Source organism: Seriola lalandi, unplaced genomic scaffold, assembly GCF_002814215.2.
Source record: "Seriola lalandi dorsalis isolate HSWRI2012SDOR001 ecotype SW California unplaced genomic scaffold, Sedor1 jcf7180002054917, whole genome shotgun sequence".
Classification (NCBI taxonomy): Eukaryota; Metazoa; Chordata; class Actinopteri; order Carangiformes; family Carangidae; genus Seriola; species Seriola lalandi.
Window position 1 is genome coordinate 726,530 of NW_019525469.1, and position 25,945 is coordinate 752,474.

General features: G+C 41.2%; 1 protein-coding gene across 1 annotated transcript; it reads right to left on the bottom strand.

Annotated features, from left to right (window-relative positions):
• Nucleotides 1-2,887: 2,887 nt before the first annotated feature.
• Nucleotides 2,888-25,904, bottom strand: LOC111673376 (myosin-7B-like). The gene is made up of 46 exons (XM_023431144.2): nt 25,835-25,904; nt 23,900-23,999; nt 23,658-23,761; nt 22,804-22,947; nt 22,541-22,697; nt 22,367-22,394; nt 21,663-21,756; nt 21,452-21,544; nt 21,221-21,284; nt 20,867-20,965; nt 20,487-20,590; nt 20,262-20,400; nt 19,170-19,288; nt 18,902-19,051; nt 18,396-18,566; nt 18,085-18,264; nt 17,441-17,573; nt 17,185-17,261; nt 16,823-16,910; nt 16,477-16,594; nt 16,188-16,311; nt 15,951-16,087; nt 15,624-15,794; nt 15,354-15,438; nt 14,661-14,903; nt 14,408-14,584; nt 13,409-13,554; nt 13,103-13,193; nt 12,844-13,001; nt 11,770-12,001; nt 10,928-11,054; nt 10,506-10,624; nt 10,114-10,310; nt 9,813-9,996; nt 9,503-9,668; nt 8,497-8,621; nt 8,284-8,399; nt 7,993-8,179; nt 6,327-6,536; nt 6,101-6,226; nt 5,769-5,859; nt 5,589-5,668; nt 5,281-5,385; nt 5,083-5,178; nt 4,820-4,963; nt 2,888-4,728 (listed from the first exon to the last, which is right to left on the bottom strand). Exons 2-46 carry the CDS (start codon nt 23,997-23,999, stop codon nt 4,717-4,719), a joined length of 5,811 nt encoding a protein of 1,936 aa, XP_023286912.1. The 5' UTR covers nt 25,835-25,904; the 3' UTR covers nt 2,888-4,716.
• Nucleotides 25,905-25,945: the final 41 nt, after the last annotated feature.

Consider the following 25,945-nt stretch of genomic DNA (forward strand, 5'->3'; position numbering starts at 1 on the left):
CCTCCCTCCCTCCCTTGCCCCAAACAAGCCACTGGTCAGAAATGTCCAGAGTTCTAAATTAGAACATGTAACTTATAAAAATGTAAAATATAACTGTAGAAAAACAACTGAATTTGCACAGGAAGTGAGAACAAGGTGGAAGAATTAAACCTTTGATGATCTCTGCCTGTTGTATTTGATCCGACACGCGTGTGATGTGACTTTCCGACTGATTATGAGCCGGAAAATAAAAAAAAAAGAAAGAAATTATTAGACACAATCAGATCTCTGTCAGTGTTAAAACTGCCCCTCAGATACTCTGACACTGTTAAACATCCCACTGCATTTAGAGACAAAGTGTTGTTTTTCTGCAACCTTTTGTGATTTCCTACATTTCGCAAAATGCCTTTCAACAGAGAAGGTTCGTCCAGTTTCGGTATGGTTTCCAGACATCACTGGGTTCAGAGGAGCACTGGCTGTTGCCTACAACCTGCAAACCTACAGATGTTCTGGAAACATCCTCAGGCTCGTTGGTCTGTAAGAAGATGTCACTATCTACTATCAGCATCAGCAGGTGAGCAAAAGTAGCTGCATTGATTGGCCAGTGTATAGACCAATCAGGCAATAGCTACAGGTCCTCTGTACCATATTTCTGTGGGAGCTTATGCAACCTAGTCAGCGTCTTTATCAGTACATTTCTGATCAATCATAACCTCAATTCTCTGTCCTCAATTTACTGATTCATGTAGTCGAACGTCATTTACATGCTGCAGTTTGATGATGATTCTTCTCAAGTTTTTGTCATCTCAGTTTTTATTATTTTTAATATTTTGACATTACACAAACACACACAATAAATGTGATATTGAAAAATAAAAAAAAAAACAAAGAAAAAAGGCAGTAAAAAAAAAACAAGTTCTTTTGTATTGTGTTATCTAGTTTACCTTCTCTAAGATGTTGTATCCTTAATGCATGTCAGAAAATAATGTCACATTTGATGAGTTTTGCTTTGGATGTTCTTCAGTTATCAAAAGAAGACCTGTCTGCTACAATATTACCTGCTCAAATTAATAACTTTGACTAAATTGTCTTTCGCCTCAGAACAAGTGGCCCATGATTCTTCATCATGTCATATCAGGCTCCTAAATGTCTGCACCAGTGAGAGAGTTCATGTCCACATTGAAATGATAAATAGAACTGACAACAGACATGGCCCTAATAATATGGAAGTGTGTGATCACTCAGTGTAATTAAACCCATATCTAAGACCAACCGTGCGATCACAAAAACATTAGTTCGCTGGTTAATACTGTGTAGATGTGGAGTCTTACAGTGCATCCGTTTTTTTGTTTTTATGAACAGAATGATCAATATCATCAAACTTTTTACAGTGAAACTATTTTTTTACACAAAAAGTTATATTTAAAGTTTGTTAAAATACCATAACATCGTGTAAATCCACATACTTCAATCCAAAATCAGAACCCAACAGTATTAAATTGAAGTGAGATTCTGGATCGAACGAAGACAAAAGAGAACGTGAGGCAGCGACCTGAGGGCACTAATTCAGGTAGTTTGGGAGCGTGATGTGTATTTGATGGCAGACATTAACTGTATTTGATGGCAGACATTAACTGAACACACAAACATTTTGAAGAAACCAACACTGATTATTGGTGACTACCGATGGTCTCTGGTGTCAAAGTCATGCTCAGTGAGTGAATTCAGGCGTTTGACAAACAACTAATTCTGTTGTGTGTGTGTTTTTCTTTTTTTTTCATTCAGTCTGTCTTGGGTCTTTTTCCTCTTCTGTTGTGGATGTTTTTCCTGTTTGATTTTTGAATTTCAAAACCACATTTATTATTGTTTTACTTAACATTTTCTGCTGTAAAATCCCATGAGAGCTTGTTGTTGATCCACAGGGAGAGGACGCACACCACACCTTAAAACTTCCATCACAAATATCTGTTTTTTTTTCTAACTGTGTAGAAGTGTTTGGGGGGTGATTTCTTCCTTCCTGTGTGAATGCAGCTGACCTGTCTGCTGCCTATAGTTTTTTTTTTTTTTTTAACCCCAAATGTATTTGCTCTGCGGTGCTATTTGCTGTCTAACAACTATCTAGGAAAAACCTTCTGGTTGTGTTTGAATGTATTTGTAAATGTTTAGGTGTGTTCTCTAAAGACGAGCACTAGAATCGGACGGTTCTGGACCACCTGAGACTGGACCGACTCGCATACACACACACACACACACACACACACACACACACACACCTGCACCTGCACTCCCTCTACCCCCTCACACATACACATATATGTACAAACACACTGAAGGACAAACTGCTGAGCACTTTGATTGGAGGATGGAGGGATGAATGGACCGATGGAGGGTTCACGGCGAGACTTGATGACACATGATGTGCAGCCAGTGATACTGATCTAACACACCTGTACAGTCACCCACTGACCTGTGGATACAGTGATTGGTTTTAGTTTGTGAATAAAGTGTTGAATGCCAAAATCTACCTTTTTCTGTTCAAAGTTTTTGTGTGTAAGACCGCAGCGACGGTGGAAGGACGGTTGTCATGTTTCATGGATTATGATATTTGTTAAAGATACCTGCTAATTTGACTGAGTTTTTTCCTGTTTATTCATAGACAGCCGCTGACAGCAGTGCTCAAGATGCCTTTAGGGCCCAAGTAAGTAGCAAGTCAGGCTCATGTCCCAGGTTCAGTTTAAAGTCAATGTGAGGGGCATTTGGTTGTGATGGTCAGGGTAGGGTAAGGGTCCAAGGAATGCATTTTGTCCATGAGTATCCTCGCAAGAATATAAGTACAAACGTTTGTGCGTGTGTGTGTCACAGGCTGAGGTATTTTGAGGCATACACAATAAAATTAAAGAACACCAACAGGGTTTTTATTTTTTTATTTTTTTTACTACACTGAAGATTTCAATCAAAATGTCTGACTACAGTAAAACCCACACATCAATATTCAGATCAGATATACAGTCTGAATACAGGTACATGGTTTGAAGTGATGACCCGTGATTTTGATGGAGGGAAGTATTGTGGCTAACTTTTCAGCAACCAGGTTCCTACTTGTACATCCAGCAGTTACAGAGCAACATGATGATTCATGTGGAGTGCCGTTTGTGTCACCTGATGAATCTCAGTTGAGTGTTCCCTCTCTTTTAGCTCTTTGTTTGGTTTCCACCAGCTCCTCCTCTTATCTGGCTGTTTAGCTGATAAAGGCTGCACTATGTTCACCAGCTGCTCTGACTGTGTCTGTCTTCTGTTCACTGCTGGGCGTGGCTTGTCTGAGCTTTTTTATGTACTTATATTTTGGCTACTTATTGTTTTCTATGAGATGCAGTCAATGTGTAGCTGAAATCTAAGAGACTAAAAATAGTAAGAGACATTCTAACACCACACAGAGTAATCTGGTTGAATGCAAATATCAAAAACATCACTTAATGCAGGTTTAAAGGTGCTATATGTAAGTATTTAAGTTTAAAACATTCAAAAAATTTTACTAATTAGCAACAGAATGTGAAGAAATAACAGTTTTGGTGTTATGACAAAGACGATTACATATTGTGTTGCAGAAATATCTGCTGAAGTTAGCATGCTAGCCAGCTAGCCCCGGCCGTCCCATCTCATTAAACCAATGTGCACTTCAAGAGGCTTTAGTGTCATTTTAGCGTCGAGTCTGCAATCAGTCCAACAGGAGAGGATGAGGAAGTAGCGCCACCCGGAGGGCAGAAAACCATATTCGGCGGCAAAGAAATGAAGAAATACAAGCAAAACAAGAGTTACCACTTTGTTGACATTGCTGTTGTTTTCCACCTCTGGAGACAGCTACTGCTGAGTAAAGGAATGAAGTTTGATGCTGAACTCATGTCTCTTCTAGACTGGTAAGTAAACAGCTGTTGATGCTAACGTAGCAATAGCTAGCTAGCTATGTAGCAATAACAAATACTTACATTAGCACCTTTAATAACGTGCTTTATGTAATACATGTAAACGTAGCCACTAGTAGCCACTCAGTGACTTTGTTGATATGCCGCTGCAGTCAATCCTGCAGTCACACATTACTTGCTGTCCCTTGGTCTGTAGCTTATTTTGTTCTCAGCAAAACATGCACATTTCTCACCATTTTCACCAACAACCAGGAAAGTTTTCAAACTGAGGATTAAAAAAGGAGGAATCAGGGAGGTAAACAAAACAAAAAAAAAAAACCAAGTGAATACTTTCTGCTGAGACTGTCACCAGGTATGCACTGGTATAGATTACTTCCAAAAATTAGCCACAGCCTCACACTACGCGTCTGACACTGACGCCTTCTCTCACTCACTAGTCTTACTACTAGTCTTTATATATCACCAAACTAAAGCATTACAACCTTACACAGTGCAGCAAACTCACTTTGAGTACTGTGTGACAAAGTTTGCAGGTAGTGACTGACTGACATGTTGCATGAGACTATTCAGTTCTACAAACCTGTTCACTCAGCTCTTGTACATACTTGCTACCTTCAACACTTCCTCTACAAACCAGTTAACTTCAGTGCTTTACAGTGGAGAAATATAGAAACATAATGACACGGTTACACAGAGTAGATGCAGATTCAAGTGTCCCCCCCCTGATCCTGGACAATACAGCAACAATACAACACATCAGCCAAAAACACACAGCAATCAAACATCAGAAACCCACTGACGGAGAGGCAGGAGAGCTTCATTCAGCGATCTGCAGAAAAACACAATCAGCAGATTAGAAACACTTTTAGATAGAAACATTTCATGTGAGCTACAGAATTAAAATGCACAGTGTGACTCACCACAGCAACTTTGCTGGTCTGTTCACGGGTTCTAATCCGCAGCTTGTTGACTGTCGTCTCTGCGATGTCGGCTCTCTCCTCGGCGTCATCCAGCTCGTGTTGGACTTTCCTGAAACGCACTGTGCTGCAGCTCACCTGCTCCTCCTGGGGGACAAACAGAGGAACAACAACAAATCTTTAAACTCAAAATCAACTTTGGCTTCTGTTTGTGACCTCTGTTGTTTTACTTTTAATGCAAGAACATTACAATAATAAGCACTCACAGCGTTCTCAGCTTGTCTCTTATAGCTCTTGACTTTGGTCTGAAGCTTATCAATCAGCTCCTGCATCCTCAGCAGAGTCTTCCTGTCCTCCTCTGACTGCAGGATCACAAAGAGAACCAATGATAAACACAGAGAACCAACAGAACATCTGTATGATGAGGACAGAAGCAGCAACTGAATGATGAGAGGTTATCAGACCTGGTACGTCAGCTCTTTGACTTTTCTCTCATAGCGGCGGACCCCTTTCTGGTACTCCTCACTCCTCTTCTGCTCAACCATCAGCTCCGTCTGCAGCTCCCTCACCTGCACACACAGCAACAAACCTTTTTTATTGACCCTGTTTACACCTGCTGAATCTGGATCAGGAGACTGAAATGCAGCTACTGTCAGAGAGACAGAGAATGAGAGCTTTTAACCTTACTGCTCTACTCAGCATGTTGTTTCTAAGGAGTGAGAAACCATGTTAACACAGCGAGAACAGAAACAGTTGTCAAGTTTTCACTCACTCTTGTCTCCAGTTTAAGAAGCTGCTTCTTTCCTCCCTTCAGCGCGATCTGCTCCGTCTCATCCAGTTTGACCTGCAGGTCTGTCAGAGGCACAAACAAAGATCATTGATCTGCAGGACCAGCAGGTGATCTCTGTGTTAAACAGAGGAGTTATTACCACTATGTGTGTTGTTTTTGTACCTTTTACTGTAGACTCCATGTTCTTCTTCATTCTCTCCAACATGCTGCTGCTGTCCTGCTCCTTCTTCAGCTCCTCCGCCATCAGAGCCGCCTGGAGAGACACATATGCACAGAGTTCACTTAAGTTCTCCAAAAACATAGACTTTACAGCAGCAACACAACTTCAAACTTTCCAACAAAAAGCAGAACAGATGAGAAGAGAAGGGAGGAACAGCAGAAAAGGTTTTTTAAAAAAACAAAAAACTGTTCTGTTCCTCCCAAAACACAAGAAAACAATCAAAAAGAAGTAAATAAAAGAGGTCAAAGGTCAGAGGTCAGGACTCAGTACAGACATCAGTGATGGCCTTCTTGGCTTTCTCCTCAGCACTGCGACTCTCCTGCATCGCCTCGTCCACCTCTCCTGTCAGCAGAGACAGATCAGCCTCCATCTTCCTCTTCTGGTTCACCAGACCTGAGTTCTGCAACACCAGGACATCAGTCAGGTAATCAGTCGATCAATCAGTAAGTAAATCAGTCAGTCTGCAATCAGCCTGTGTGTGTGTGTGTGTGGGTGTATACCTGTGTAGTGAGCAGGTTAACTCTCTCTGCCACCTCCACCAGCTCATGTTCAGCCATCCTGCGGGCGTGGTCGGTCTGCTCGAGGATCCCACGCAGCTCCTGCTCCTCAGCCGTCATCAGAGATAAGCGTCGCTCCAGCAGGACGATCTGTTCTCTCAGCTGATTGGTCAACTGGACTTTATCTTCCAGCTCCACCTGCTGCTCTTTAACCTGGAACACAAAAAGTTTAAGAATTAAATATCATGCCACGTAGTATGAAAAGCAATGATATAGAATTTTTAAAAAATGCCAGTTGGGGGCAGACAAACCCTGAAATATCTTTACATCATTATGCTGTTCTTATTAATCTGTTAACAGCCAGATGCTAATAATTCTTCCTGCTTCATGTGTTTGAATTTTACTCTTTCTGATCCCTAAACTTACCAGAAACACCAGGGGCCCAGTGGTGGAAGATGTCCTGCATTCACAATTGTACCTAATTAACCCTTTCACACGTAGCGGTCACTACCTTGGACAGCTATTCAAAATCCAATGTCTTGCATATGCCTGGGATTGGATGGTGGAATTACCATAGACCGCCGCCTTGTTGCAAGCAAATGAAAGTGCAGCTAAAAACCCCCAACATCCAAGATGGCCGACGAAACGTCGAGTATGCCCAAGCATCAACCTTTCGAGGCTGAAAAGTGAAGCCAAAAACTACAGTTCTTCCAATGAGTTTTTGGTCTGTATAGCTAATTTCTTCCTTCATGACAACTGTACAGGGGGTGAGTTTTATACATAACTGACCTGTTAAAATTTTTATTAAGGCTTAAAGTTATGTATAATTGAGTGACAGGTGGGTGAGTGTATGTGTATGTATGCGGACAGCCCTTGAAAACACCATAGGCTGCAACCTAGTTGCAAACAACTGTAATTGCAGCTGAAAACATCCAACATCTAAGATTACCAACCATATGTCAGATATGCCAAACACCTTTGGAATATCTATCAGGTGCTTCTATAGAAAGACTCAAGCAGATAAAAATTGTGGTGCTAGCAAGTAACAAGGAACAATATTATTGTTACATTTGTCAAATAATGATTATGTACAAGCAGAAAATTACAATTAATCATGTGTCAACTAAAGTGGACATCATGCATTACTGGTTATAATTATATACAAATCATGTTATACTACAATTTCACTGATGTTAAAATTTTGTCTATAGTAAAATTTTCCCAATAAACAGTTCATATCTGTTAGAGTCATGTAATTTGCAGGGCAAAATCAATCATTTTTATGCTAATTAAGTTTATTGTGTTACTGGTATTTGATCATCATGTTTTGTATGTCCTGAAGTCAGATGTAGCCCTGAAACCCACCAGCCTCAGCTCACTGAAAACAAAGAATCTAAACATTACATGTACACGCAAAAACCAGTGCAACTGTCTGTGTCTCGTGACTTTGTTGTTATTTTTGTTAATTATTTCAATCATCAATTAATCTGCTGATCATTTTCACAATTGATTGATTAATCGTCAATCACAAAACAGCAAAAAGTGCAGATTAATAATTCCCCTAAGGCAAATGTGATTGTTCAGATTGTATTTTAGTATTTTAGGTCAGATCTTTTATCTGTCCTTGCTGCCCTAACCTTGAGTTTATTTTCTTAATATCTGAGATTACCTGTGTCTGCAGGTGTCTGATGACCCTCTGGCTCTCGGCTGCCTGTTTGTTAGCATGTCCCAGCTGAACCTCCATCTCGTTCAGGTCAGACTCCATCTTCTTCCTCAGACGAACTGCCTCGCTGCGACTACGAACCTCCGCCTCCAAACTGGCCTGCAGGGTCTCCAAGGAGCGCTGGTGGCTTCGCCTGGTGGGCAGGATATTTCATACAGTTTTAAATTTGGTACCTGGACTTGTCAGGTCTTTTACTGACATTAAGACACTGAGTCTGTTACTCTATATATTTGGTACCTGAGGTTGTCGATCTCTTCATCTCTCTCTGCAATCTTTCGCTCTATCTCAGTCCTTATCTGCTGCAGCTCCATCTGAAATTTCAGAGTCTTACTCTCCTCGTGCTCCAGAGTACCCTGGTTGGAAGAGAGTTGGCAGGTACAGTGGTTTAGTTAACTGTCTAGCTGGTGGAGGGTTGACAGATGCAGTATCTACAGCAGGCAAGTCAGTTACCTCTGCTTCCTCCAGAGCTGCTCTGATGTCGCTCTTCTCCACATCAAGGATCTTCTTCATCCTCTCAAGCTCATGGATGGTCTTCCCTCCTTGACTGAGCTGATCAGTCAGGTCAAGGATCTCCTCTAGAATCAACACATTCGCTCAATCAATTTTTCAATCAATCAATATTCATTTTAGTCCATAACAGTTATGTAAGCTATAGCCAAACCTTTGAAGACTGGGATCAAGTCAGATACACAAGGTTAGTCAAAGTGTTGTGGAAACGCCTGCCTGGATCACCAAGTCTTGTGTTAGAATGAAAACAGACCATTGCTCTGGTCTGATGTGTTGCAGTCGTCCGTTCTGAAACAGTGTGAAACTATTTCTTATAGTTCAGTTCAGCGATGAGATGGTGTAAAGTTCTGTTTTGATTGCTGCTCTGGTTTTGGTTTATTAAGAAACTTGTTTACTATGAACTGCAAAGTTTTTAAGCTAGCCTGCCACACTTTTGCATTTTTACATTATCTGAAGGCCACCATGTGTTCTCCTACAGCTTGGAAAGGGAGGGGTGAGGGGATTGGAGGGGTATTCAGTTGGTTGCAATCTGCAACCTCATCACTAGATGCCACTAAATCTTACACACTGGTGCTTAAATGGTTGCAGGTTAACTCCTCAAATATTTGACTACATACATGCTATAATAACATAATGCTATCTCATTGCTATATATATATATATATATATATTGAGGAGGATCATTTCAGGATGGGGAAGAACCCAAATCCTAAACAAAGCAGGACACACTTGCTATAGCATTAAAAAATACCTGCTTCCACACAATGAAGTGTCAGTGTGGAGTGGGAGTTTTTCGAATGAAACTTGTGAACCTACAGCTAACACGTTGGAAGAAATGTAGAATATGTAGGTTTGCAGCTCACATTGGTTTCAAGACCTGACCCTAGACCAAGTCCACAAACCTAGTTATCCATGTGGCTGCTATAGGTGAAGGAGAGAGACAGAGTACCTTGTAGGTTCCTGTTTTCTCGTTTAACTGTTTCCAGGTGGTCCAGAGCTTCTTCGTAGCAGTTCTTCAGTTTGAAGAGCTCGGTACTCAGACTGCGAGACTCTCTCTGCGACGCCTCCAGCTCTGTCTGACTCTCCTCAAACTTCACTTTCCAGTCACTCAGCAACTGCATTAAACAAGGAAAAAGCAGTACATGTGTTTGTTTCTGAGCTGCTTTTATTGCCACCATCTACTGGTGGTGAGTTTTGTTATTAATTTCCTTCATTGTTTACAGCTATATTGAGGGTTATGGGTTGCGTTGCTGACAGACCTTGTCAAAGTTGCGTTGCTTCTTGTCCAGAGCCAGAGCGGCAGCATTTGAGCGCTCCAGTGCAACCGCCAGGTCTTCAATCTCTGTCTGCAGACGCTGTTTGGTTTTCTCCAATGAGGAACATTTGGCCTGAGATACCTCCACAGCTTCTTCAACAGTCTGCAGTTTGACAACTAACTTCTTCCTGCAAGCAACAAAATGCAACAAGCAAAAGAAATGAACTAGAAGCAACAAAAGGTTCCTGAAGTGTGATCCAGAGCAGCTGGTGAAGGCGGTAGCAGTAGTAGCAGTATTATCTTACTTTGCATCTTCCAGCTCCTCTATCCTCAGAACAGCATCGGTCTCATACTTGGCCCTCCACTGAACCACCTGACTGTTGGCTTTAGATAGTTCCCTTTGCAGTTCAGCTTTGGCCTCCTGCTCCTCCTCCAGCTGCTCTTTGAGCAGACTGCAGTCATGACGGGAAGCCAGCACTGCGTGAGCAAGAGCTACACGAGCCTGAAACACGCCAAACAACACATCCAGTCACTTTGAACCACATACCTGATGCTCTTATCCACAGATCCTTCTATTTAACACACCTTCATCAAGGAGGGACAGAAATTAGCTAATTTAGATCTAAGTAAATTTGTAAGAATGGTCATGAGTCCTATATACAAATGATGGATCAGAGTAAAAAGGTTTGAGTGTTACTTTGCTCTCCTCCTCCAGCTGTCTCTTCAGATCATCAGAGTTCTGGCAAAACCCCGCCTTAGAGCGCTGGAGCTGACCAATCATAGTGTCCCGCTCCTCCAGACGACGGCTGTACTCAGCTGGAAGAACAAAGAGAGAGAAGAAAGACGTCAGCGTAAGTTCAGCCTCCTGCATTAGACCCTCTGTCAGAAATCAGTGTGTTTATCAACCAAGAATTAAGAGAAAATACAGGCTCTGTCCATATCTTCTATCCATATCATTTGTCTGAAAGCTCTTGAAATTTTTTGTCCGTGAAGCTCCAAATATTCTCTTTTGAGATTATTATTCTATAGTATAATGTCATGATAGTTATATTATACACACACACATATATATATATATATATATATATATGTGTGTGTGTGTATGTGTGTGTGTTGTACCAGTCTCAGTCAGGGCTCGTGCTTTCTGAGCAGAGACTTCAGTCAGTTGTCTCTGCAGCTCTTCAGCTCTGCTCCTGCTCTCGTTCAGCTGGTCCTCATAAACCCTGCACATCTTCTCCACAGCTCCCTACACACACACACAGACACACACACACACACACACACACACACACATATGCATAATGCATTCCTTTACCGCTACCTCAACCATCACCAGAGAATGCCTAAGCCCACAAACACACACTCAGATAATAAATTATAATTTACATACTGATGATAGAATCTGGGCCAAGGCATTCTGAAACTAAAATGTCATTAGGGTTGTTTCAGCTTGGAGACTGAAGATTCATAACAGATTTATATACATTATGATATACACTATATGATAGTTTCTGGACGGAGTCACATTCAACTCCATAATAAGTAGGTCCTGGAGGAAAGCTGAAGTTATCTTGGCCTGTCCTGATCATCTATGTTCAGAGTCTGAGTTACTGTCCGTAGGCCTGTTCAACTCATGATGTGCTTTTTCTTAGCTGGACTGTAGAAAATATTTCAGCTTTGGATCTTTTAGAATATATGTAGGTCTGCTCTGGTAGAGGGTTTACTTCTGTGGTTTAAAGTACTCCAGAGATTTCATACTGCACTTCATAAACTCAGGGTACAAATGAGTTGTCACAAACAACGCTTCGGAGGCTGAGATTTCTCTGCTCTTAGTCCCTAGAGTGTGTCAAACTCCAAAAACTCTGGATCCTATGTTTCCCATTATGCAACAGGCTCAGTAGAACTCAACATGATGAGTAAGCTGATGTTGGTAAAACTATTGCTCCTGGTGTAGTTTGTACCTTGGCCCTGGACAGCTGCTCCACATTTGTGGCCAGGTCGTCGGCCTCCAGCCTGAACTCTGTCTTCTCTTTCTCCAGTTTCTGTTTGGCTCTTTGCAGAGCGTCGATCTGCTCGCTGAGTTCTGCCACCGTGTCCGAGTGCTTCTTCCTCAGAGTGGCAGCCATTGCCTCGTGGTGAAGCCCTGCCTCCTCCAGATCCCGACGCATCTTCAGGAAATCTGCCTCTCGCTTCCTGTTTGATATGAAGTTAGTTACAGTTTGTAGTCAAAGGGTACGCTTCAGACAAAAAAACAGGTCTGCAAACAGAAGCATTCGTTCAAACGGGGATAACAAAGTGGTTTCAGACAGCCTCTCCTTTAAGGAATTCAAAGTGCACTCAACAGTTCACATCAAATGAGACACAAGTAGACACTGTTAGACCCAGATAGTAAAATAAATCTGGCCCATACTTGGGCCACATGCTTGGTCTCTTCTGGCCCAGTATACGCCCAGTTCCACTGCCAGAATCTGGCCCATATACAGCATGATTGTAAGATGCTACTTCAACATCTGGACCAATCCTAGTGGACACACAGAAAATCTTTTGGCTGTCAGCCAATATCGCAAGATAACAGCTGGACTCCACCCAGATGTAGGCCAGACTCGGGCTGAAGACCCAGGCATATGTTGGGCACACTGAAACACACTGAGGCCATTAGGTTTCCCTGAAAGATGATTCTACACAGCCCCAGAGGTCCCAAAGTTTTCACAGAGTATTTCTACTTTTGTTCAAAAGGTTCTTGGAAATGGATAAAAAAAAAAAATCTACAAATTCTAGTTGACCAATCACTGACTCAGTCGAAATCATTTCTGGAAAACTGGAAGTTGCATTAACTGATTGCTGCTGCCATTTGAGGGCAGCTCAAAAAAACTGAAAACACACTGTTGAGATATTCTCAGCTTATCATTTTTATGGTGAAAATCTGCACCCACTCCTGAGAAGAATACCTGGTTCTATAGCTGATAAATGTTGAGTAATATATTTCATTGTTAATCTATAAGTATTAATCCCTGTATCTTTAATGTGATGAAGACCTGTTGAGAGCGATCTGAGCGGCAGAGGCTCCTCCTGCCTCCTCCAGTTTCTCTCCCAGCTCCTCCAGCTCTCTGGCGATGTCGTTCCTTTGACGCTCAGCTTTGGAGCGCCATGCCCGCTCAGCATCCAGTGCCTCCTCCAGCTCCTCGATACGAGTCTGAGGGAGCAGTCACAACAGCACACTCCTGTAGCAGTAGCAGTGACAGAGATGAGGATCAGGAAACTAAACAAGTCCTGTTCTGGATCTGCCTGACTGACCTGAAGCTCTTTGATCTTCTTCTGAAGCTGAGTGACCAAATTCTGCTCATCCTCCATTTTAGACTGAAGCTGACCCAACTCAAAGTCTTTTCTTTAGGGAGGTGTGACGACAGACAGTGAGAGAAAGGAAGAAACAATCGAAACGGAATGAGAAAGTGCAATAGAGATTATATTAATACTAATATTGGTTATTATTCAGTGATTACTTCTGATTAGTTTCACAATCTTGATTTGTGAGAAAGCAGAAATTCAACCATTTTTGTTCAATACAAGATAAAAACCACAAGCTCTGGATGTGTTTCCTACTTCTTCAGTCTCTCCTCCAGCTCATCCTTCTGGTTCTCCAGGTCCCTCACTGAATCCATGGACAGCTTCAGATCCCCCTCCAGCTTCCGCTTTGTTCGTTCTAGATCCACCCGGACCTTCTTCTCCTGCTCCAAGGAAACTTCCACCTGCATGGACAGAGAGATGAGAAGGTGTGAGAAATCACTGACAAACTCATAGAACAAAGTTTTAGATTGTAAAATTTGGACAACCTGCGCCAAGGAGCACCAAAGTTGTTCTGGTGGCGTACCAAAACCTTATAAGACACTTAAGGTTGTACCTTACTTCAATTTGTAACCCATCTGAGCATTATTTAATGAATGTTAAGGAGGTTCTAGAGGCCCTGTAGATGATTCTTGTTTTCCTGTACGAGGTTCTGGGGGTCTTACCTGTGGTTTTTAACAGTAACTAGAGGGCTAGAGCGGTAATTAAATAGGTTCTGGATGCCCTTTAGATGGTTTATTTGGTCTTTGATGAGGTTGTAGAAGTTGTTTACTTAGTTCTTGTGGTTAATGAGAAGGTTCTAGGGGCCTTGAGGTGGTTCTTTTGGCCAGTGAGGAAATTCTACAGGTTCCGTAGGTGGTTTCTAAAGGTGGTGCTGTAGGAAATTCTAGTGGGTTCTCAGGAGATTTTAGGGAAAGATTTTGGAAGAGTGCATTAGAGATTGCTATCCATCACCATCATCAAAACAAATGAGGGAATATCAACAGTCAGGACAGGTTGGTTTTTCCTGTAGTTCACCCATCTGTCACCAGTCAAACTGCATCCAGCATCTATTATTAGTCTCTATGGCAACAGTAGATCTTTTAGAAAGACAGACATGTTAGTAGACTTACAAGACAAATGTAAATCACACAAAACAAATCATTCTCTAAAATTGTTCCAGTCCATCATGTGCACAAGCAGCTGAATCATTTTAATGTAAGTATACTTTCTGTTTGTCGATACAGCTCAACTTTGGACACTTAGATCTTTTCTTACGCTGTCCACTTGCTGCTCGAGTCGAGCTTTCGCCTTGGCCAGCATGTTAACTTTGTCCTCCTGAGCCTGAAGGTCATTCAGGGCCTGCTGGTGAGCTTCCTGCAGCGCGGCTTTCTCCCTGCTCAGAGACGCTATGGATTCATCCAGAACAATCATCTCCTGAGACAGGTTCTTCACCTGGACAAAAATAAAAACTTATTTAAACTAATCTGTTCTCACTATCACCAGACTGAGGCTCTTCAACCTGACGCACCTTGTTCTCCACTCCATGCCTCTCTTTCTCCACTTTAGCCAGCGTCATCTCCAGATCGTCCACGTCTCTCTTCAGCGACATCACCTCTTCCTCCAGCTGCCGTTTCTTGGACGTCAGTGTGGCGCTCACCTCCTCCTCGTCCTCCAGACGCTCCTGCATCTCCTTCAGCTTCGACTCCAGAGAGATTTTGGATTGAATCAGCTGATTGCAGCGGTCCTCTGCGTCCGCCAAGTTGTCCTGCTCCTAGATGATTAGGATGCAAAAAACATAAACTTTCAATTTTTGGGGTTGGGTTTTAAAAGGTTCATTTAAGTGAAAAAGTGGGAGAATTTTCTTAACCAATAAAAAAAAGATTAATCCTGGAGATACAAGGTTTACACTGCAGAGCAACAAACAAACACAGTCTAGGGGCTGTATTTTTGGAGTTTTCCAGGAGATGCTAATGATTCATTAGTAATGACTGCAAGACTGATTATTATTTTTTTTTTACTTAAGAGGCGAGGAGACCATCCAATGTCGTCTGGCAGATTTGATAGAACACCAATAGCAATATCTTCTCTCTGCATTTACAGGGTAAACTAACATGTTTTTCCTGAATGAGAAAAAAAATCCAGATGTAGGACAGATGTCAATACCAGGTGGAACTAGGATAAAGAGGATTTCCCAACGTGCATGTTCGGGTAAGTGACTTACAGCTTGGAGCTGCAGAGCCAGGTCATTTTTCTCCTGAACCAAAACCACCTGCTTCTCCTCTGCCTCCCGACGTTTCATCTCTGATCTGATGGAGAAAAACACAACAAACCAAAAAGACAGATAAAAAAAACCATGGAGTAGAAAACAGAGACATCTTCTGTCATGGAGACTGCTGTTATTTTATTTTCTACTTACAATAACATCTAAATGTCTAAAAACTGCAAAGAAGATACAAACAGCCAGTCCACCACTGACAGGCAGGTAACAGACCTGTCGAAGGCCTCTTTCAGTTTGGCGAAATCTTCTTTCAGAGCAGCCAGTTCTTTCTCCACCTGGGCACTCCTGAGCAGGGGGCGGAGCTTATAGAACAACATCATCCATGGCCAAGTCCTCACAGAGAAGAACGCTCTGAGGTTGAACTGGATTACCATCACAGCATCTCTGATGAGAAGAATTAAAGAGCACATCAGTATTTTTAGCAAATTACAATAACTCACATGAAAGCACAATTAAGTAGATAAACTGGATGCAAAACTCTCTTAGTGTTATTTTTTATTTTATCCTTTATTCATCCTATCCTTTATTCATTATATTAACCTTCGCAGCATCATCTTCTGTCGTTCCATCCTCATCAGCTTCCCTCTGCACATGGCCTGGACAGTGGTGAGGATCTGAGACAGACGGGCGTCCCTCATGTCCTCCAGTTGACCCAACAGACCCGCCTTAAAAAAGACCTGAGTAGGATGGAGTGGAGATGAAGAAAATCATGTTTAATCACCATCTTAACTCTGGGAGCAGAAGTAAGTTGTAGGAACTGCAGTATGTGTGTTGTACCTTTGAGTGTCCGAACTTGTACTGGGTGTGGTCTATGTCCAGAGAGCCCAGCAGCTTCTCCACAGCCTTCCTGCTGTCCACAAACGAATCCTCCGGAATCGCAGAAGGATTCAAGATACGATAACTGAGAAAACAGAAACAAGTTCACATGGATCACTGAAGAGTAGCAGGTTAGAAAACCAGGACTGTGGCTGCTGCTCAGGCTCCACCTGAGGCATTAAAGCCGGGATCAGTACATCAACTAAAACATGAAGTAGTGTTTCTGTGTGTGCTTAGGTTTTGGACTCACCGCTGTTTGAACTCAGCGTACAGGATACGGTTTGGAAAGCCCTTCCTGCAAATCCTGATACCCTCGAGGACTCCGTTACACCTCAACTGGTGTAGGACCAGAAAGTTATCCATCACACCTGGAAATCAGACAGGGGCACTTGAAACTTCTTCAACAGTTTTTTAAAAACTCTTTTCATACATTTTATTCACAAAACAATCAACAGGCAAGGAAAGGGGGAAGAATCTACAATATGGAAAGTTGTCATTCCAGTTTTCATTTAGTTTCCTGGTGTATGATGAACATTAAATACATGCAGGGCTGCTAGTGAGGCTACAGATGTTTAGTCCTGCTGTAGCTGGGTTACCTGGATTCTTTGTCTCATTAGGGATGATGCAGCGGACAAAATGAGGCTGAGTGCTGCGGAGGTTAGCCATCAGCTTGTTTAGATTCTCCTGTATTCAAACAAGACAAAGAGTTGGAGATGTCTGTTTGGTGTGTCAAGAGCCTCAGCCAATCACAGTCAGTCGAGGGTGTTGCTGCTTTCTCTAAGTGAAAGAGATGGCAGCAAGAACCATAACCCAAGCTTGTTGTACTCAGTAGTAAGTATACTCTGTTTTTGGCTGTGTTCTACCAGTGATGGAAACAGTATTTGTTTTTTGTTTTTCAATCTCCTTCTTGATCACTTTATTTTGATCCTGAATAACAGGTAGGAAAGGTCCAACTCACCTTGTGTAGCTGTGAAACTGTCTGGAAGGACGCTGCTTTCCTTTTCCTGTGTTTGGTTTCAGCCTTCGGATCACTGGCTGAAACAGCATCACAAACAACCCTTGTTTTCATAACATACACAGAGTCACCACACTCACTTCTTTCTCATGTGATTTTCATTTAAGGTATGCAGGTTTATTTCAATTTGGAGCCTCTAGATTCTATTTATTTGTGACACTATATGAAACTACTGAATACTGTCTCTTTGTCTAGTTACCCATCTCAGAGCTGATGTAGTTCTCAAAAAGTCCAGCCATCAGTTTGTTGGAAGATTTCTGGAACAGGGCCACAACCGTCTCATTCAGAGGATCTCTGTTCTTATCCAGCCAGCCTGTGATGTTGTATGGCACCTGCGATGAAATCATTTTTTTTAAATTCCTTGTTCTCCAAGAGGTTCTAAAGATTTGACTCTGCACAGAGAAATTTTTTTTTTCAGTCCTGCTGTCCTATCCTGTAGTCTCTTTTGTGTTAGTGAGCACCAATCTCATGAAGTCCCCATTTAGGATCTACTGGCTAGGATTATGGAAACAACATAATATCTTATCATATTTATGCAGACGACACACAGATTTACATGTACAAAGGTTTCTTCATTCAAACAAAGATGAATCAGAAATAACTGTTTTTGTTGCCTAAAGTGAGAACCACAAACTTTTCTAAATTTTAAAAACCAAAAAAACTGCCCAAAAATATGACCATAAAAATACACCAAATATTAAATGACTTACGTCTCAGCAAGAAAATTTGTGGAAATCAATTCATCTGTAATAAATATTAGTCAATTTTAGTTGGTGCCTGACTGCACAAAGAAACTCAAACATGAGCAGGACCAGCAAAGGAATGATACGAGCTAATACCCACCACTCCAGCATAGTGAACCACTTCAAAGTGAGTCTCGTATTTACGCTTCTTGTCTGGCCTTGGCCTCTGGAAGTTCAGCGACTTCCCCAGATGGTTGTCATAGAGTTTGGTTTTAAAGCTGTGGTCCGTGGCCTTGGGGAACATACACTCCTCTTCCATGATGGACAGAATACCCATTGGCTGCACACAGAATCATTGATTATCTTGTTGTATTTTTATATCAAATACAATTTTTCATCTTGGAGAACAGTGAGACAGCCAATTAATCATCCCATAGTATTCCTGTGTGAGCAGACTCCACACAAACACACCTTCTCTATGAGGTCTATGCAGGCCTGTAAGTCCAAACCGAAGTCTATGAAGGTCCACTCTATCCCCTCTGTCTTGTACTCCTCCTGCTCCAGGATGAACATGTGGTGGTTGAAATACTGCTGCAGCTTCTCGTTGGTGAAGTTGATACACAGCTGCTCAAAGTTATTGAACTGCAGAAAGACAGAAACAGTTTCATAGTTGTGTATCATAGACAGAGCTGCAGCCAAGATCACACTGGTTCCAACTTGCAACATCTGGCCTAGCTGCACGAAGTCTGTCTGATTTATATGTTGTGGTTGGTGGCAAACAAGCTGTCAGACATCAATCCTGTAGTCAGCCCCACTATGAGTTCATGGTTAACTCTTTCTACACATGTCCGATAAACAAGCTACATGTGTATGAGACAGTGAGGTGTTTGGTACATTATTCTACATCTTTTGATATTTGGTATGTTAGGAAATGTCTGGATCTTGACCAGATGTCTCTGACCTTCTTTCCTTTTTACCTCAAAGATCTCAAAGCCAGCGATGTCGAGGACTCCGATGAAGTACTGACGAGGCAGAGCCGTGTATAAAGACAAGTTGATACGACTCACCAACCACTTAAACATACGATCGTAGGTGGCTTTGGCCAGGGCTGCTACTGCATAGTTAACCTACACACACACACACACACATAAAATGGCCAGTTTTAGGTTCATTGACAGTTTTGACAGTTAATATGCTTGAATACAGAAAAAGAATGGTTGCTTGATTGATGAATTAATTGGTTACCTGTTCTACTGTCTGTCCTTTCACAATTAACTCATGTCCAACTTTGACGCGGGGATTCAGGAGGCCTTTCAGCAAGTCAGCAGAGCTAATACCCATCAGATAGGCTGCCTTATCAACACCTAAACACACACAAAACATTTCATACACGTACACAATATAATATGTTACACCATATCATATCCAACATTCAACAGTTGTAATGGGTGATGTAGAGGTTGTTTGCAGTAGGAATTCTAAGGTATAGGAACTTAATTTGATATTTAAAACAGAAAAGTGAGATAAAACTTTAGTTATAGTATAGGTAAAGAAATGAAAGGTATTTTTAATGTATTTTCCACTTTTCTTCAGTTTATATTTGATTGATGAAAAAGAATCAAATCATGGAGCTGTTTTCTTTAAGATGTATGCAGACGATGCTGTTATATATGTATGTCCCTGATAGAACTGTTTCCTCACTTTCCTCCCAGTTGTTGCTGTGTTAATATACCAGCAGGGTTTGAAAACTCTGATCTATTGAACAGGTTTTGGAAGTAAAGCATCTCTGTATAATGTTGTATTCCCGCCCAATAACATGAGAACCATGTCTCTATCATGGGCAGCCTGTACCACTTTTAAGATTTATTTACAGACCATACAGATAAACATTGTTACATACAGATACACAATGCAACACATGTATAGGGCGTCAAGCTGAATCTAATTTGCAGCTGCTGCCCCTGATTAGGCTTTTTAATGCTTGATAAAACAACCAAACAAATGAGTTGATAAAACAGAGTGAGGACAAAAATAACAGGACAGATAAAAACAAATTTATATACTTGTATGTATGCATGTGTGTATGTGTGTATGCAGAATCATATATAAGTGTGTGAGGAAGCTGATAAGATAAGAAGTATCAATTTCAGACAGATGTGTTTCTCTGTTTGGGAATTTCTTATCCACACAACAATGGATCATTACTGGCATCATTGTAAACTCAAGTCGAAGCAGTTGTTAATGAGTCATGTGTTGTGGTTGTGGCTAGCTTAAAAGTTATAATAGATGACATTTTATTTGAGTAGATTACATGTTATAACTAAAGGTGTGTCTTACTCTCTGTGCCGTCGGCCTCAGCTTGCTCCTCTCTCTGTTTCTTCTTGAACCTCATGTTTCCAAAGTGCATGATGGCCCCAACAATCTTATAGCAGCCATACTTCTCCTCGGGCGTGAAGCCCAGCGTGTCCATGGCATGCTACACAAGCACACACAGACACAGATTAAAAAAATGGTATGACATCAGAACACCATGTGTCTTTCAGGGATGAGTGTGTTTCTTACGTCAGTGAGCTTCAGCTCCTCTCCGTCATTGATGCTCTCCACTTTGGTCACACCCTGAGAGCAGAAGTGGTAGTCGTAGGGGTTGGTGGTCACCAACAACATGTCTGCAACACAGACAACCACAGAAATAACAGCATTAAATAATATTTCTTAATCATCCTGGTTAACCTTCAGAGTAGCTATAACCAATAATCCCAGCTGCAAAAAATGTTAAAATGTTAACGAGAGAAGAAACTGTAGTTTTAACATCTGAATTATAATCTAAGTAATATGATTCCAACTAAGATTAGAATTCATTTGTAGTTGTGTGTGAGTGTTTATATAATAATAACATCAGTATTAATATAAACAGTAATAACATCAGTTATAGGTGGGGTTACCCTGCAGTTCTGGCTTGTGACTGGACAGGATCTGGTAGTAGATGTGATAGCTTCTCTCTCCTGGCTGCTGGAAAACAACTCTGGACTTCTCTAAAAGATCTGATAAAAGACACACATAAATACACACAACTCTACAACTTCACCAACACAACAGTCTGTTGTCCTGTATGAATGAATGAATGAATGAATGAATGAATGAATGAATGAATGAGTGGCCACTTACATGACCCATCTATTTTTAAAATACAGATGTAATTTGAGATTTGCTGCTTTATCACAAAAAAGTCATTATTAGCTGTTGAGTTATTAGCTGTCATTAGAGCTGTTGTAGTTTATTGACACAAACACACTCACAGATGTCGATGTCAGCAGATGCCAGCTTCCCTGTCGGCCCAAAGTGAATTCTGATGAACTTTCCCTGAGACGCACAAACACAGACCCACACTCAATATAACACAATACCATGCAAACTTAAACAACAGGTTACAGTTTTTTTCGCCTCCAATAAACTTCAGGTGAACAGATTTTTGCTAAGAAATGTGGATTTCAGGAAGAATGATTACAGCAAGACTTTATTAAACTCACAAAGCGAGAGGAGTTGTCATTGCGGATGGTTTTAGCGTTGCCGAAGGCCTCCATGGCCGGATTAGCCTCAATGATCTGGTCCTCTAAAGACCCCTGAACACACACAGAGGAAAGGAGGTTATTGTGTCACTGTCTTCTAACATACAGTAACATTAGTTTTCACACTGCAGCAACAAGATGCTAATAAATAAAAGTGGAGAAGAAGACTTACTCCCTTCTTCACATTTTCTCCCAGTGCAGCGACGATGGCGAAGTACTGAATCACCCTCTTGGTATTGACGGTTTTCCCTGCACCTGACTCACCACTGACAGACAAGAGACCAGATTTCACTCAGGTACTGTTAGAAGTTAGAAGTTATCAAAATGTCCCACATTTTCCTCTTCTCCTGTGTTTTATTTGAAGTGTTGATCTATAAGAAGATTTCTTTGTGGTTTTAATAACCAAAAATCATCTCAATGTAGCTTTACATCTCCTCTCTCAGGCTTCTCTCTGGAGCTCTAGTAACAAACGATCGGTTAGCCAATCAGAAGAGAGGAGGCTCTGATCCTCCCTCCTGATTGGTTTTCTGAGTGATATAGCAGATTTCATGTCATTTTAAGGCTCAGTTTCTGAATACAGGCTGTGTGCATTTCTCTGTGGAATGAGACGTGGAATGAAACATCTATGTTTATACTATATGGGACCTTTAACACACCTATCACCAAATCAAAATAAATCACAGCACCTGCACCCATCATCCCTGTTGACACATAAAGAAACCAAAGCACACAGATGACGTGAATAACTATGATTATTTCATAACATCACATGTGGAGGTCTGGCATCTAGTGTCGTTCAAGTACGACTTTACATTTATTGGCTAAATTGCAGAATTTACAGTCTGTGATGTTACAGCAGCTGTGGCTCTGACTTACGTGATGAGCATCGACTGGTTCTCTCGATCTGTGGAGGGAAATGAAGCCACATGAAAGAACAGCAGCAGAAGAAGTAAACATCTGACAGTATGTGGGATAATTCTAAGAATATGGTCATTAGGTTGAAGTCAGTATGTGGCTGATGTACGAGGTCAGAGGTTAAAGGGGACTCACTCTGCAGCAGGTCAGAGTAGGCGTTGTCAGCGATGGCGTAGATGTGGGGCGGGGTGTCTGCACGACGCCTCCCTTTGTAGGCTGTTACTACCTCAGCAGAGTAAACTGGCAGCCACTTGTACGGGTTAACTGTGACACAGAACAGACCCGAGTAGGTCTGACACAGACACAGAGTTAGAAATGAAAGTTTGATAAAAACAGTTTCCAATGTGCAAAGATTTTTTTTTTCATTGAAATAAAACGGTCAACTTATAGATACTAACATAGATCATCCACATGCTGTATCTCCTCCTCAGGTTGAAGAGGACTGAAGCCTCGTTTAGATGAGTCAACATGGCCATGTCCTCTAGCATGTCAAACTTAGGAGGGTTCATGGGCTGGAGGTCATCTTCTTTTACGATCAGAAACTGAAACACACACACATACAACATTGAGGTTGATCCTCTCAGAGCTTTAGGAGTGCTGGTGCAGAGCCACTTCTGCCTGGGTGTCTTTGGAGAACCGGCCTGCATTTCAACAGGTTTGGGAACCAAACATTGAGTAGTGGTTTGCGAACAAACAACAAACCTCAAAAAAAGAAAAAGAACATTACGTCACAGAAGTTGGGGCGATTTCCGTTGCTCTGTTCCCTTATTATAAATTCATTACATCTTGCATAACTGCTGCTGCTTTTGCTCATGTTTTCTCAAAATGATGGAGAAAAGCCAGTGTTAACAGGCTGTAGTATAAAAGTCTAACTTTTTGCAAAAAGAAGACATCTGAGGATTTTGACCCAGCTAGTATTGACTTTTTACATGTCTTTTACTTTGAAAGGCAAAACAGTGAATGCTTCCAGGTCTTGCACTGAATGGACACTCAGAAAACACCAGAAAACAAATCCACATGAGGACTGAATTTACTATGTCCCAACACCTGAGTGAACTAGACCTACTAGACCTACATTTGATCAATACACTGACATCATGATCTTTAAAGTCAATGTTTTGTTACATACCAAATGAAACCTAACGTAGTTACCTCTGTTAAGTGAAGAGTTGTGTGACATATTAATTGACAAAACAAGTCTAACTGAGTAATTAAATGACAAATTAACTGACTGACTGACTAACTAACCCACCCGTCCGTCCTTGGTCTCCACAGTGGTCTTGTCTCCATTCAGTTCTCTGATCTCCACTTCAGTGTAAGCTTCAACATCATCGGGCATCCAGACACGCTTCGTACCTGAAACGAATGAATTACACACATTTCTATTCAATATATTTGTACACCCATATAGACACATATAAGCTCATAGTTTTCATGTTAATTTAAAAAACGCAAATAATTACAATAGTGTGTGTGTTAAATGTGTGTATGTACCATCAAAAGCCTGGGCCTTTGCTGCCAGCTGCTCCAGATTGGTGAGACGAAGGTAAGAACCAGCTTCTCCAAACTCTGCCATATCCAGGAACCGAGACATCTGAACAAGAACACATGGATACACAGGTTCTCTAAAGCCTGGCCTTGAAGAACCATATTATATACCTTAATAAACTATCTTGAGGACCAATCTTAGAAAAGACCCATGAGATTCAAAGAACATGTTTGAAGAACAAAGCAGCAAAGTGTGATTTTCAAAGACTATTGAACTAATTTGAAAAGCACTTGAAGAACAAATGTTAAGAAAAAACATGAGAGAAGAAACCTCTGAAATACAGATCTGAAGAACAATCATATTTTTTAAGAGCAGTCTTTACAAACAACCTCAATGGAAAACCCCTGAAGAGAACAAGCTTGAGTAACAGCCTTGATCGATCTTGAATCTATCCTGGAGAACAACAGATTCAACCAGAGCTCAGTCTGGATCTTTATGGTCACGTTGCCTTCAAATTTGAGTCTGGATTAAAGTTTTTTACATGCTTGGTGATCAAGTGCTTTCCCTAAGGAGTACAGTGACTACTGACAACACCATAAGCCTCCTCTTTATAGTAACAATGATAACAGTAGAGCTTCATGGCTCAGACACACAGTACTTGTTATTAGATACACTCAGTGTTGGTTTGAGTCCACACATGGGATTTGTTTGTTTGTTTGTTTACAATAACAAAAATGTAAAATATCACCAGATCATTACTGATATAAAACACATTTCCCCAGTATCTCACTGTCCAACAATCATTCACCTTCTTTATTTAGCTGTAAAACCTAAACACAGACCTAAACTACATGATGATGTCAACAAATTGGCATGACAGCCATTTTTACAATGTTTGGCCGACCTCAACACATTACTCAGGATTTCTGACAGAGTTAACAGCTGCCACATCAGCTCAACAGGATCCATGTGTCTCCCCCTGTATTATTTTCTTTCCATTCCTGAGTTGAGACGTTGTCGCACCGACATAGAAACTGCCTGGACAAATGCTAACAGTAAATATAACCATCTGATCGTGTTGTTAGACAGCAGATGTTGCTCTTTGTGAGTGTGATCATGCCTTAACTTGGTATTGGAAAAAGGATGATGTCCTTTATCCTTACTTTTCATAATCAGGACAAAAAAAATCCACAACTCTGGAAGATTATAATTCAGTAAAAAAAAAAAAAAAAAATTTTTATAGCCAGGTTAACCTATTAATTATTAATGGATCCTGGGCCCATCCAACCACCTCTTACTCTCCATCCATGATGACCATGTTAGCACCATGTTTCCATCAAGTCTCTTCATCAGAAGAGAGGAGGCTCTGAGCCTCTCTCTTCTCATTGGCTGATTGTTTTCGGAGTGATCCAATAAAAATATAACAGATTTCAGGTAAACACTCAGTACAACCAAATCCTGCAAGGTTGGATGGTGGGCCCAGGTGGGCAGGGACTGAGGGTGGTGACTGCTTTTATTGTGACATCACAAAGTTGCATAAGTCCCGACGGCTCGTTTTAAGCCTCTATTTCTGAATACAGGGTGTGAGCATTTCTCTGAGGGTTTAGCACTTTGATACACAGTATTAATATAGAACCTAGACCTGCTTTATAATCCAAAAAACAAGTTTTCAGGCACTTTAAACTATATTTTGACATGTGGCCCCTGTACAAGTCAGGGCCACAAGACCAGTTATAAATGCCTTTGTAACAAATGTGCATTTAACAATGTTACCGGATGGAGTTTCCTCCACAGTAGACTCATGGGTACTGTAGTCTTTAGAGTCATACTTGAGTTTGAAAGTTGCAACAAAAATTTAGTTTTGATGATGTACATGTTGTAAACCTTAGACATGATATGATATTCACAAAAAAACTGCATCATCAGGGTTGTGTACTCACTCTGCCGGGTTGCTCTGGTCTGGTCTGGTCTGAATCTCGTGGTGGTTTTAATGTCTTTGTCACAGCGTAGTTGGTGAGGATGTGCAGAAGAACAGAATAAGTGAGTTAACA

Coding starts and splice junctions, on each gene's coding strand:
- LOC111673376 (XM_023431144.2), bottom strand. CDS start 23,999: ATGTCTCGGTTCCTGGATATGGCAGAGTTTGGAGAAGCTGGTTCTTAC. Junction 13,194..13,408: donor CTGGAGGAGAGACTGAAGAA/GTAGGAAACACA, acceptor ACCTCCCTAAAG/AAAAGACTTTGAGTTGGGTC. Junction 10,625..10,927: donor ACGAGCCCTGACTGAGACTG/GTACAACACACA, acceptor TTGTTCTTCCAG/CTGAGTACAGCCGTCGTCTG.